This window comes from Elgaria multicarinata, chromosome 5 (assembly GCF_023053635.1).
Source record: "Elgaria multicarinata webbii isolate HBS135686 ecotype San Diego chromosome 5, rElgMul1.1.pri, whole genome shotgun sequence".
NCBI classification, from domain to species: domain Eukaryota; kingdom Metazoa; phylum Chordata; class Lepidosauria; order Squamata; family Anguidae; genus Elgaria; species Elgaria multicarinata.
Window position 1 is genome coordinate 117754718 of NC_086175.1, and position 14773 is coordinate 117769490.

General features: G+C 41.9%; 1 protein-coding gene across 1 annotated transcript; it reads left to right on the top strand.

Annotated features, from left to right (window-relative positions):
- The first annotated feature begins 414 nt into the window (after positions 1-414).
- On the top strand, positions 415-13558 carry LOC134399654 (collagenase 3-like). The gene is made up of 10 exons (XM_063127736.1): positions 415-540; positions 625-854; positions 2610-2758; positions 2891-3016; positions 5496-5657; positions 5860-5965; positions 8084-8217; positions 10025-10184; positions 12769-12872; positions 13458-13558. Exons 1-10 carry the CDS (start codon positions 415-417, stop codon positions 13556-13558), a joined length of 1398 nt encoding a protein of 465 aa, XP_062983806.1.
- The last annotated feature ends 1215 nt before the right edge of the window (positions 13559-14773 follow it).

A 14773-nucleotide genomic window follows, 5' to 3' on the forward strand; every position in this document is an offset into this window, starting at 1 on the left:
AGGGCTATTTGAAATTGAGTAGAAAAAGATGAATAGACTTTTATTTGTGCATGTGATTTGTGTGTCAAAATACTGTTTGTATTTTTATAAAATGTGATGGAAATAAACGGTGCATATATCCAAATAAACTTATTTCCCTTGAGGAAGACTGAAGGGAAATGTTGCAGAAAGCAAAGCACCCATTTAGCATCACAATAGGCGTTGAACAATGACTTTAATCTCTTTACTACAAGCATGGAGATTTATGTTAAACAATGTGACCTGTAGCCCTTTGCCCTAGAGTGGAAAGGAGATTGCACAATTTTCTCACAGATAAGAGATGATGATTCAATTAATCAGTCACTTGCCCTATAAAAACGTATCCCATGCAAGGCACACCAGTAAAACCTTCAGCGATCCAGGAGTTGTGTGAACATGAATGCCTACATTTCCACAGCTTTCCTCGTCTGGACCCTCCATCTCGGCTTGGCTTTACCACTTCCCAGGCATGCAGCATTAGATCCTGGGGTTCATTCAGCTGATGACCTTCTCCTTGCAGAAGTAGGTACTCTCAACGGCATTCCCCTTTGATCTTTTCGTTTTAGCGTGTGTTCTTTCATTGTTGTCCTTCCTGTTGGTTTCCAGAGCTATCTGAATGCTTTCTACAGACAAGGAACTATTTGGAAGAGGAGCTCAGATTCTTTGTTGGACAAATTGAAGCAAATGCAGTCATTTTTTGGCCTGGAAGCAAATGGCGAGCTGACTCCTAAGACCCTTGAAGTGATGAAACAGCCGAGGTGTGGTATCCCTGATGTGGCAGGGTACCATTTTTTCCCCAAGAGAATTAAATGGCTGGCGTGGGGCTTAACGTTCAGGTAAAACGAATCCATTGAGTTCTGTATTCTTTTCTTTCTTTATTTCATGTCCGTGCATTGTGTTCCTGAAAATATTAGCCCTGTGGTTTGCAAGAGTACTTTTTGCCTGCTGATTTTCAAGGTGCTGCTGCTATTTCTGAGGACCAGGCTAGATGACTTGATACAGCATATTGCTACAATAATATCTTTGATACTGCTTGTACCTAATCCTGACAACAAGTTTTATTTCTGGGTTACCCTTCCTAGAGCAGCTGCAACTGTGAGTCAGTCTGACCCAGGCTCCATCCCAGAGCTGTGAACTCTTTTTTGAGCATTGTTGGCATGGGGATTTTTAGAGCCTATGGCTGAAACCCAGAGAAAATGAAGTACATGAAAGGACCTCTGAAGAGGTACTTTGGCTGTGTGCTATTGATGTAGTCCAGCCTTCCCTAACCTGTTGCCCTCCAGTTTTATTGAACTACAACTCCCATAATCCTCCAGCCAGCTAGTTTGAGGAAAGTTATCAGCAAACAAGAACGGTAGGCCTGGCACAGAGGGAAGCAAAGCGGACAGAAAACAACCTGGATACTGGAGGGGGGAAATGGAAGAGAATTCTCTTCCCCATCCCTTTTCCCAAGGGAATTTATTTCTCCCATCCCTTTTCAGAGCTAACCTATAGTTATTACACATGCCCTGATCTTCCCTCCAAGCATGGTTAAGTGCAAAACAGTGTTTGCAATTATGGTTAGACCTGGGTTTGCAAACTGGGTTTGAGAGAGCCACGGTTAGTGTTAACAATTGCTAATCTAAGGTAGCCGTGAGGTTTTGTTGTTTGTTGTCTGTTTGTTTATATAGGACAGTCTTCTGTTTGTTTGTTTTTACATAGGGCCTCCAGTTGTTTGTTTAAATAAGACAGTTAGTTTGTTTAGATAGGCTGTCAGAGGACAGTCTCTATTTGAATGTGTCCTCTCTGAAGGTTTGTCTGGTCTATGTCTACTGTAAAGATAAAGAATCACAAAAATTGATTTTGTAATATTTGAGCTCCAAATATTAAACCAATAAAAAGACTGTCCAATAGTAAGATAATTAAAGAGTTATATGGAAAGTTCTTTGGGTCAGTTATATGCAGTGTGTATGTGTGAAATAAATTACCTTATTATTATTATTATTATTATTATTATTTTAAGTTAGGGCTAGTAAAATTGTAATATTAGGGAGAACATTAGAACAGACTTTTAAAAATCTACTTCTTTTAGCTGTGAATTATTCCAAATCCAAATTATTTATCCATTAATAATTTATTTAGTAATTAATAAAATTATTAATACTGGATAAATAATATACAGGATCACCATTAGAAATGGATTTGGAATAATTCACAACTAAAAGAAGTAGATTTTTTAAAAGTCTATACTAATGTTCCCCTAATGTTTCAATTTTACTAGCCCTGTCCTTTAAAAAAGAAAAAAAGAAAAAAGGTAACCCAGCAGATTCAAGTTCTTGTTGTCCTTGTTGATCTGAGTCAAGCCTTGTGCACATGTTTCCTTGTGAACTGAAACAAAGAGGAAACAATCTACGTATTCTACTTCTCCGCCTTGCGCATTTTAGTTAAGCATATTTTGATTATTGACAAAATATTGGGCTTAAATTTCCCCCAAAAAAAATATTGGTGAGAAAAAAAATACTGTCCTGGAAACATTTCTAGATCATTTGAAATGTTCTAGCACAAAACAAATACAGACAGGTTTAGTAACTTGCCATCTGTCACTTGAATAGAATTGTGAACTATACTCCAGATATGGGCCGGGATGAAGTGGACCAAGCCATTGAGGAAGCTGTCCAAGTATGGCGTGATGTCATCCCTCTTCATTTCACCAGATTGTCTCATGGCACCGCTGACATGATGCTCTCTTTTGCAACCAAAGGTAACTTGAGGCAAGATGGGTTGTTGTCATGGTTAGCCTTAAATTTATTGCATTATCTGGGCCAAATATCTTGATCTCTAGTTCAGCAATTGGTGTTACAAATTGCATTATTTGTGATGCTTTGTTTTGTAGAGCATGGGGACTTATTTCCTTTCGATGGACCGTTGGGTCAACTGGCTCATGCTTTCCCTCCTGGTGGTGATATTGGAGGGGATGTCCACTTCGATGACGATGAAACCTGGACCAATGATTCCAGAGGTAGGAGTTTGTTCATATCTGGGCTTCCCAGAAAAACTAGCTTGTCTGGGCCACCATGCCCAGTGGTTACTTAGTACACTTTATTTATTTATTTATTTATTTATTTATTTATTTATTGCATTTCTGTACTGCCCAACAGCCAAAGCTCTTGGGGCAGTTCACATATTTTATAGGGCTGGCAATTCAAGATGGTTGAGGATCAGTTGCTTGAAGCATGTCAGCCAGGAGGTTCCCACACGACCCCCTGTAATATTTCTGAGGATGCTGGGGCACAACTCTTGAATATGTGAACATAAGAACCTAGACAGATTATTTATCCATCTAGCCCAGTATTGTCTATACTGGCAATATCTCACCAGCATCTTAGACAGAAGTCTTTCCCGTCACCTGCAACTTAAGAAATCAGGGATTGAACCTTAGACCTTCTGCATACAAACCATGTGCTCTACTATTGAGCTATCGTCTCTTTGCAATACTTTTTAGCAATTTGTATATATAATTATGATTTCTACTCCAGCCTTAGCCAGCCTGATTTCTCCAAATGCTGGCTGGGGGATGCTAGGAGTTGTAGTCTGACATATCTGGAGGGAATCAGGTTGGGGAAGACTAGTCCCCCAAGTGGTAGCATCTCTCTGGGATCTCTGGCAGAAGGTCTTTCCATTTACCTGCTAACTTATCCTTCTAACTGGAGATACCAGAGATTGACCTTGAATGTGCATCACATGAGCTCTACCACTAAGCTATGATTACTCCCCAGTGTGCAGCTGTCATTGTGAAGGGAGCATGCAGTCTAAGGGGGTATGCCCCATGATCCTTTGTTTTGTCACCATGTCACCTCTTGGCTAAAGCTCAAAATTGTGTCTCAAGTTCCCCTGCAGTGCAGCAAATGATCCTGGGGCCAGCTCCTGGCACAATGGTTGTGTTCGCTCAACACTCTAATCCACACTCCGTGGTTGAGTGTGGGTTGCTGTAGAACTGTGGGTTGTTTGTTGAACCATGGGTTAGCATGTTGTCTTGACATTTTCTGCATTGGAGCTTGTTAAACATGCAGTACTGCTTACTTTTCTCGAACAAGCCACCTTGAGAACCCATGGTTTGTTGTTGGGTTGTTTAGGGTAGTTAACAAGCCATTCTGCATAAAATGTAATTGGTTTGGACTACACACTAACCCATGGTTCAACAAACAATGCATGATTCAACACTAGCCCACACTCAAACACTTGAGTGTGGCTTAATGTCTTGTGTGAACAGCCCCAAGTCTGGAGCCAGCCATGGCCATCAGTCTAGAATAAGGAGGCAGTCCTATTTAGGTGTTCTGTCAACATGAGCCAGTGTGGTGTAGTGGTTAAGGTGTTGGACTGGGAGTCAGGAGATCCAGGTACTAGTCCCCACTCGGCCATGGAAACCCACTGGGTGACTTTGGGCCAGTCACATACTCTCTGCCCAACCTTCCTCACAGGGCTGTTGTTGTGAGGATAACATGGAGAGGAGGAGGATTATGTACGCCATCTTGGTTTCCTTGGAGGAAAAAAGGTGGGATATAAATGTAATTAAACAACAACAACAACATGATGTGCCAGTCACAAATCTAAAGTTTGGTTAGCAGTGATAAGGTCTTAATAATTTTAGTTTTACCTATTTCTCTATTTTCATAGTTTTTCAAGCGCCTTAGGATGTGCTTCATATGAGCCTGTACCAAAGTCCCTCTGATGTAGACTTATTTTTTAAAAATCTGATCCTTTCTTATTTTGCAACATTTTTGTGTGTACATATATACAAAGACCAGAAGTAGGGAGCAATAGACGATTAGGATCTCCTGGTAGAACTCTGAGCAATTTGCAATAGATCTCCCAAGAGTTTCTGACTCCCAATCTGGCTGACCTTGTACTAAGCACTTTTTTCTCATCCTCTGTGCTCCTCTCCTGTAAAATATCAGTATCACTGGGTTGCCTTTGACCAGGTCTTTGTGAAATTCCACAGCCAAGATTTAGAATTTGGTGTTAGAATCTCTCATCTGTACCAACTCTAGGATGTAGATTTGTATATGCAGGTTCATGCGGTAGGTGAAGTAGTTTATTGGCTCCACCCTCTGAATCACCACTTTTTACTTGGCCCCACCCTCTCAGATAACTCCTCTGTGGTTGATGGGCCTTTGGATTCTAGTAAAAAATACAAATCTCACAAACCTGATGTCTGCCCATTCCTGGTATAGAGGACTAATTTCTAACAGAAGGAACTACAATGGACAAATCAAAACAATTTATGCTTGGGTAGGTCCCCCACCTTGTAATCTGAAGAGGCAGATTGTGATGCTTACTCATGAGTAGAAGGGATGGTGGGGGACATGCATATTATTTCTACAGCAGGTGATGTGAGAGTAGGAGCCTAGCTCTCATTCTACCTTATGCTTAGGTGTGTGTGTGGGGGGGGGCTCTCTGAGGCACTGTTACTAACTTAATTGGTCTTTTGCTTTTTCCAGCCTTTAATTTATTTTCAGTTGCGGCCCATGAGCTTGGCCATGCTTTGGGGCTAGACCACTCCACTGACCCCGAAGCTCTGATGTACCCTCTTTACAGCTACAAGGATTCGAAAGACTTTATTCTTTCTGAAGATGATGTGGCAGGCATCCAAGCTCTTTACGGTACCCCATAAATATATATATTCGTACATGGAGAGGCAGGTATTAGTCCTCAATGTGGTTTTGCTAGTTCTTCCAGGTCTGCCTAGCAATGTTGGTCTAATATAGTGAATTACTAGCAGACAGTATTGCAGAAATTAACCAGAAGCATGATGGTGTATACTGAATGGGATGTAACAAAAGGGCCGCTTCTCATCATCTGCAGGTTCCAAAGGTACAGTCAGTGCTAAAGCTCCGAAGAGATGTGACCCAAAATTCTCAGCAGACGCCATTGCGGAATTAAATGGGGAGAAAATCATATTCAAGGACACGTAAGAAGCCAGTAGATGTATTCACCATTTCCATTTCTAACTTTAGTATTTTGCAGTAATTAATAACAAAGGCTATGGTGAGGAAGACAGGCAATGGACTGGGAGCCACGTGAAACACATCTAGACTACGTGCTGGATTTTGCCTTCCTCCATTCTCCCCTCCCCCTGTAGTCACTTTTCAAGCCCTGAGGACCTCTCCTCAGTTGTCTCTTATGCCTCTTTTCCCTCTCTTTCCATATGGCCACCAGTTTGGATGGCTTTAAAATGGGGTTGGATAAATTCCTGGAGGAGAAGGCTATCAATAGCTACTAGACCTGATGGCTATGTGCTACCTCCAGTATCAGAGGCAGTAAGTCTATATGCCGCAATTGCTGGGGAAGATGGGTGGGAGGGTGCTGTTGCACCATGTCCTGCTTTGTTGGTCCCTGGCCAACACCTGGTTGGCCACTGTGAACACAGTACTAGACTAGATGGGCCCTTGGTCTGATCCAGCATGGCTCTTCTTATGCTCAAACTATGAATTAATCTGTTTCCAGTCCATGGGGTAGTATCCAATGTTAGTCCTACAGAGACCCATTGAAATGAATGAGACTTACGTTTATCATAACTTTCTTCAGTCCCATTCATTTCAATGGGTCTACTCTATATAGGACTAACATTGGACGCAACACTCTATCCTGCAAAACTATAGTAATTTCATTTCTATACCGCCCCATAGCTGAAGCTCTCTGGGCAGTTTATAACCATTAATAAACATACAAAATGCAGCATAATAAAATAGCCTAACATTTTTAGCATAAAAAAATAAAACAATGTAAACAGCTAAAAACAAATACACAAAGGTAGCCATGTTAGAGATAAGAAAAATTCCAAAATCCATATAGAGCAGCCTTCCTCAACCTGGGGCGCTCCAGATGTGTTGGACTGCATCTCCCAGAATGCCCCAGCCAGCTCATAGAGGAGGAAGACATTGCCTTTGCAAGACTTGGTGGACTCTGTAAACTGAATGTACAGGAGATGTGCTCAAATGTAACTTTAATTTGGAGCGCCCCAGGTTGAGGAAGGCTGATATAGAGCAATACGTTTATTAGGCCAACTTGAAGATCACAAAAAATTTGCTAGCTTTCATGATTTTTGCATCAGGTCTACGATAGAAAAATCAGGTCTGTATGTGTTTGCAAGGTGTGTGTGCGGTGTGTGTGTGGGGGAAGGACTGGGGGAGGAGAAAAAGGCTGACTAGAAGCTTTGTGTTTGGATGTCTGCATGGTCATCCTGACCATTTCAAGAATCTGCAGTTGTCTGAGACATTTTTCTATCCAGCTGTCCTAGAGACACTGAAACTTATGATCACATCGCGTCGTGAAGCCCAGTTTGAATATCTGCAGCCTCTCCTCCGTCATTGACCATACAGCCATCCTGACTACAACACTGAGTCACCCTTCCCTGTCTCACCCTCCTCCCAGCCAACCTGCTTTTTGCAACATGTTGTCTGATGAAGAGATCTGAAGATCTCGAAAGCTGCAACATTTTTTATGATATTCGAATTGGCCTAATAAAGGCACTGTACTACCATCTATGGATTTTGGAATGCCTTATGTCAATTTCACATGTGGTTAATCATCCCTCTGGTCTGTCCTGCCTTCTTTTAACACCCCCTTTTTAAACGTCCCATGAAACTTCCCTTTCACTTGTACTCATTTACCTTAAAATACAAATTTTGGTTCACCATTCTCACTAAAATAACTTTTTTAGAAAATGCAATTTCCACCTAAAGTATGGATTTTTGTATGCATGTTTCCATTAACCACAGTTTAGGTTTAGAGACAATGCTAGACTGTGATTAATGGAAAATGGAAGTGAACACTTCCAGTCTCCTTTTTGCAGCTACATGGGAGGAGGGGAGGGGGAGGAGCATGCAAGCCCAAGTCACAATTCAGCTCATTCACATCATGCTAAACTATGCATGACATCCAAACCTAGTCTGTGATGTTGAGCTGGCAAGATCCGCGAGATCCTTTGTTCCTTCTTCAAATCAATCAATCTCTCCGTTTTGTTTTGTTTTGAGCTTGGACTACCCTGAAATACTCACCATGATGCTTGCTTTCTATCCTAAACCAGATTCGTGTGGCGTTACAATCCTCGGCTCTTTAGGAAAGATTGGATGGACATTCTTTCCGTTTGGCCAAAGCTTCGAAACCGAGCAGATGCGGCTTATGGCCTCCCAGAGAAGGACATTGTCTTCATATTTAGAGGTGAAAACTCTTTTACCTCCCCCACCCACATACACTCTAGCCTTCTGCCCTGTAATATTTCTTCATTGAGATTCACCAGCACATTTCATTCATTCATTCATTTATTAATTACATTTCTATACAGCCCAATAGGTGAAGCTTTCTGAAATATGAGCCCTATTCAGGCATTACCAAAGTGTGTTGCTTAAACAAGTGAGGAGGGGAGCATGCCAGCCCCACCATGCTACATTGTCACACTCATGGTGCACATCTGGAGGGCAACTTTGTGAAGAGGGAGAGTCTTGTTTAGCTGTGTTCTGTGTGATTCAGAAGGCTAGTTATCCAGCATTCCAGATTGCATGGGCAGCACCCCGCTGGATAGAAGAGACATTCCTCTTCACAAAGAGGTTCTCCACACATACAGCACAATGGGAGTCATAGAATCATAGAATAGTAGACTTGGAAGGGGACTATAAGGCCATCGAGTGTGGCCTTATGACAGTGTAGGGCTGGGCAGGGCTAGCGTGCTCTCTGTTGGAAGTTACACTCTATTCCAGAGATAACCAGAATTAGCAGTGGCTCTCAGCGTAGGATGCAGCAAAGACACAAATGAGGCTAAGGATTCTTTGCTTGGTTAAAACAAAGCCTTTTTACAGGCAGTTGAATAACTTAGTTACAGCAACACACACACATACTCACAGACGATCATAACGGTTTTACACAGCAGCAGCATTACAGATGGAGCGGAGAAAGATGGAGTAACACAGACATTTATATAGAGGAAAAACTGTACAGTCATGGAATCACTAATTGATTAATTGAAAAACCTCTCCAGCCAATAATTCAATAATTGTCCAGCTGAGACCTTGACAGTTAGAAAATACATTTCTGCTAACTTCTTCATATTTCTTCAGGCCTCCAGGCACTTGTAAAACAGTGGTAAAAGTAAAACTAGATCCAATCCTGGATCCAACACTCTCACCTTGCCTATTTAAGCATCCTACTTTGATAAGGACTGGATAGGGCTATGAATGTTGTTCTTACCTACTTCATGGAAAGGATAAAAGCAAAACTATAGGTCAGCGGTGCGAAAGTTCAGGGCCGGGGTCCTAATCTGGCCCTCCGGGATTCCCCAAGTGATCTCACCCCCTTCCCCTTTCTCCAACCACCAATCATGGGGATTTCACTGTTAACAGAGTGTGGAACCTGTTCTTTCTATTGCGTAAATCCAATGGAGACTGATGGTAATTTGGCTGGTGGCTCTGATTTTGGTGGGGCCGTAAATCCATTCTGGGTTTCAATCCGAACCAACAGAAAAAAGGGTTATCCAAGGTACTGAACCCTTCCCCCAAAATAGGTTCAGCACCTTGGATAACTCCCTCAGAATTCTGGCTGGTGCTGACACAGAATGGATTCACAGCCCCACCAAAATCAGAGCTACCTCCTTCCACTGGGTAAAACCCCAACTTTCCTACAGAAAGGAGGCTGGACAACTCTGATCAGCTGCCCCAGAACAGATCTCAGGTAGCAGTGATGAGAAAGACCTTGCCTGAGCCTGGAATGTTGCTGTCAGTTAGAGTGGGTGATCCCACGCTAAATGGATCAATGCTCTGGCAGTTCCATATACAGAAACCATATTGTGACTGCATTTATAGTTTGATGGTTATTATCTGGAAATTCTGAACATGATAAACCAGTAATTCCATGGATTACCTCTGGATAATTGAATACCTCTGGATGCTTATCCAGTTCTGCTTTCAAATTACTCGTGTCAATTTATTATCCTTGTATCAATTCATCATTTATTTCCACTATTCATTTTATACAGGGAAGAAATATTGGGCTGTGAAAGGCTACAAGATACTTCATGGCTATCCCCAGACACTTTACGACCTTGGCTTCCCAAGCCATGTGGATAGGATAGATGCTGCATTTCATGATGTAAAGACTAGGAAGACAAAGTTTTTCACTGGAGACAAGATATGGAGGTAGGAAGGAAGTGGGAGGTTAAGGGAAGTGGCTCATGAAATCTGCACTCCTGTAAAACTCAATAACCTTTTGCCAGAAGCACTTGCAAAACCAGAGTCTAGAAACCCACCAAATACTGTTCTTCTCTCAGGGTAGTGTATTGTATTTACACTGTGACAGTATGTCACAGTGTTACTCATGGTGCTGTGGTCAATGTGGAGTTCTGATCTCTTCCTGGATCTTTTGCAATACAAATCTATCCCAGGCTTCTTTCACCCTAAGATTGGGCAGTCTTCATCCTTCCTTCCGTCTTTGCATCACCATGATCTGCTTTGAAGTACTGACTCAGCTTTTATATATATTGGCAACCATATCCATCGTATGGCTATTAGCTGAGCAAGGGCAGCTGCACTGATAATATTCCTGAGTGCAGCCATAAGAAAAACAAGGAGGTTATCACCATTTTCTCCAGCCAGGTACTAGCCATGGCTTCACTATGCAGTTGAAGTTCATGTTTCAAACACCGTTTAGTGAGGCCGGCCAACTGAGTCCATGGAAATGGCTTGCACATTTGGCTTCTTCACAATAGGACCATAGAAACTCTTTGCTCATGTGATGCAAATCCAGTGCACTTGTTTTCATTTTCTCAAAACGTGGGGTGCTGTCGTTTACCGAAAGGTCAAGCTGAATAGCTGTCTACAGGATTGTCACATTTGATTCTGGAATGAATCTGCACAAATGGAAAGAAATGCCTGTGCTAAGGAAGAAAAATAGAAAATGGCTTCTTACTAGGAAACATCTCACTATAAGCATTTCCTCCAGAACTTTTCTGGTTGTTGAAGTATCTGAAGTGTGTGTATTACCTGATCGTTCTGCTGTACTGTTTATCTGCTTTGTTCGCCATAAAAATATTAGAAAATACATTTCCAACAGAAAATCAGAGCACTGGATAATTTACTACACACTCTCTCTGGCCATTTCTACACCTGTGTTTTTTCCTGGGATCGTCCTGGGATCATCCCTGTGCATCTAAATGACACATGGGACCCTGGCAGCAGGCAGGGACAATCTCTCCATTTTCCTGGGAAAATAGTTAAGTGTAGAAAGGGCCTCTCTCTCTCTCTCTCTCTCCCACACACACACACTTTAAACCTTTTATTCTTTGTTCAATCCTCCATAAACTGGGTTCCAACAGTGGAACCAACAACTGTCTGTCCTCTTTCAGGGACAGATTTAGGAGGGCTTATAGCTGCCATCACTGAAGGAATCTTTGTAAGTGGTCTGAGGCCTTCCTAAGAGCCAATGTTCAGTTGTGCAACAACCTCCAACTACTGAAGACAAACAGATACAAGGCCGGCCCAAGCCATGTTGCTCCTTGAGGTTAAGGACAAGATAACACCCTGCACCCACCCTCACCATTTCATGTACAGCAGTAGTATCTTACTTCAACATTGCCAACAAGACAGAATCTGCAGGCTTGCTTAGAGTAGGCCGCATGGCCCCACACAGCTCCAACCCCTAGATCAGGGCTGCCTGAGGGATGAATTCTGTTTTGGAAAAGCTCTCAGGGGACACATACCAGTGCTGGGCCCAAAATCCAAATGTACCAGCATATTTTAGCTTAAAGCTGTTGCCACCAGTGACTAAGACATAGGAGAGGCATTCCAACCTTTTCGAATGGAGGGGAAAACCTCACAAAACCCTGGAAACCATCAAATGATTTGTAGTTGGGGGAAAGGGGGTGGGGCTAAGGAAAGGGGCAAAGCCTTCTGGAAAATTCTGGAGGGTCAGACTAGGATGTTTGGAAGTCTGGATTTGGTTGCCTAACTCTACATAATAGTACTTGTTGAAAGTCGACAGAATCAATCTGACTGTTACAGTCTAGTTCAGACGTTTCATGCTGGAGGCTCCCTTTTGTAGTTTGGTTTTCAGGTAAGTAGCAGACTGCTCATTTTCACAGATGGGAGATGAACTTAGTTGTCAACTGAAGTGACTGACTAAAGCAGACGGAATCCAGAAAGTGAAGGGCTTAGCAAACTTTACTGAGTCATAAACAGGGGATTACACAAAAAGAAGGTACAAGCAGCCCAGAAGGAGCAAATCAGGTCAGGCTTCTAAGTGAATGAAACCACTACTACAACAGAACGTACTGAACATGCTAGTCTTTGTTTACATGAGAAATCCAGGCTGAAAAGGAAACTTCTGCTGCTCCATCTGGCTGCTAGACAATACTTGTGACTCCTATTTGCACCCAACACTTTGCATCCAGAGCTGTTAAGTAGCTCCGCACCCTGAATGATCCTTTGTGCCTGCTAACTGATTTAAAAGTCACTTCGCTTGTACCTTCTTTTGGTGTAATCCCCTGTCATTACTATTCCAACAATAGTTGCTCTGCCATCATCTGTATTTGACAACAAGCTTCTCTGGTTATAATTGTCTATAATACTGCTACTCACAATTATCAACAATATTTTATCCCTATTCCCTTCTAATTTTTAGAGGAAGAAGTTACCTCCAATTCTGAGTTATGTGAAAGTTTTAAGGGAAATAATAAACAAAACTTGCACTGATCAAGTATTATTATTATTCACTTTGATGTTATAGCTATGATGAGGAGCATCATTCTATGGAACATGGCTATCCAAAACTGATAAAGGATGAATTTCATGGAATTGTGCATAAGGTCAATGCAGCGTATCAACAGAATGGTAAACATTTGTATTCTTATTACAGAGCGAGAAACTCTTTTACTTGGTCTGGAAGCTACAGTGCTAGTGGGTGAAACCAAAATACACAGTGTGCATATTTTCCAATGTAGAGCTATTTAGGCATATATATTGAGCATGTCATTCCTTGTGCAGGCGGACATATACATAAGCCCTGTTCACACATAACTGCATCCCATGGGTTGTCATGAAGAAATGGGAGAGAGCAAGCATGTTGCACCTCTTTTACTCCATAACCCACAATTGGTTCTTTTGTAGGTTGTGGAACATGACATCTGAACCTGGACAGCTGGGTTGTTTAGGGGCTAAACAACCCAGCGGTTAACCCAACAACAAAGCATGGGTTAACATCAGGGTTGTTTAGCCCCTAAACTACCCAGTAATCGAGGTTCAAGAAATATTGCTTTGATGTCAAAGACCACTGACCTTGCATCTTCAGATAGCTCTAGAAACATTAGCAGACATCACTACCCATTAGCAAGCAAACGAGTTTATAACAGATGGACACTTAACAATTGCTATCCCCTGCTTAAAATTGCAGCCACTAATTAATTCCTTTGCTTGCAGGCTCCATTTATTTCATCTGCGGGCCACTGCAACTTGAATACAACATCAACCACAAAAGGATCATCCGCACTTTGGGAGCAAACTCTGTGTTAGGCTGTTAAGCCACAAGGAATTCTGTCAACATAGAAGCTGGGCCAGCTGAAGACATTACAAAGCATAAGGGTGGTTCCTTTCAGCAAACACTGGAAGTAAAACAGTAGCATTGGTAATGTTTGTACTGTTTAGATCACCTTGGATTGGGACTGTGATCAATTCACCATGTATGATGAAAGTTCTCTTCTTTTTCCAAGTTGGGGAAGTCAAAAAAGTGTTCCTCTGTTTCCTTCTTTTGTGCAAGAATTCAAGTTCCATTGAGATCTCTGGTAGAGAAAATGTGTACCATGATAAACAGCTGTAGGCCATTTATTTTGGATCCATGATGAATAGCTGAAGGCCTCTCATTTTGGATCCAGTGATTTGGATTAAAACACTAGATCTGAGGGCTTCTGATTATGCAAGCTGATACAACATCAGGGAATGGATATTTGTGCCTATCTGAAATTGGGACTGTATTCCAGTTATTCTGACTTTGTTAACTTGGGTTTATTTTACATGGTACTTGCACCGGTGTGTATATGTACATTTGTGTATATTTGTTGTCTACTTACATATGAAAGTTCATGCCACAATAAACTAGGTCACTTATGTATGTCCATCTCTTGATTTCTCATCAGTTGGTTACCTTGTACTTAAGACTTGTGCAGTTGAACATGGGCACCAACACCACTGAAAGAAGATTGTGCTCGAGATGATATGATGTCATAATATGGGAGTTCAATCTGTGATCTTTAACCTGTGGTAGCTCCTTCAGTCACGCAAATCATCCTTGTCACTGCTGACACTGAGGGAATCAGACTTAAGGTGCCACAGTATCTGTGGTCAAACACAGCGGCTCTTCTGGAATGTGTGCTTTAAAAAAAACTTATCTCCTTGTAAACCAACTTATCTTGTGGCCTATTGAGGGCATGACAACTTCGCAATCCCCGGCAGGCAATAAAGACAGGAGGTTTATCAGCCTCTGGACTGCTCTACATGGCTGATGGGGCTGCAGGCCATGAATTTTGTAAGAGAGAAATGGGGCAAGGGCTATGAGTGGATGTCATCTCACCCTCACCCACCCACAGGAAAGAAATTAGCCCTTTCTAGAATTTTTACTTGTCTAGAAGAAACCTCAGTATTTATTTATTATTGCATTTATATCCTGCCTTTTTTCCTCCAAGGAACCCAAGGTGGCATACATAATCCTCCTCTCCATTCTATTGTCACAACAAACCTGT

What these genes read in the sequence shown, in the direction of transcription:
- LOC134399654 (XM_063127736.1), top strand. Translation starts at nt 415, where the DNA reads ATGAATGCCTACATTTCCACAGCTTTCCTCGTCTGGACCCTCCATCTC. An exon ending in CTGGACCAATGATTCCAGAG is followed by an intron (nt 3,017 to 5,495) that starts GTAGGAGTTTGT and finishes TGCTTTTTCCAG; the next exon opens with CCTTTAATTTATTTTCAGTT. An exon ending in AGGCATCCAAGCTCTTTACG is followed by an intron (nt 5,658 to 5,859) that starts GTACCCCATAAA and finishes CATCATCTGCAG; the next exon opens with GTTCCAAAGGTACAGTCAGT.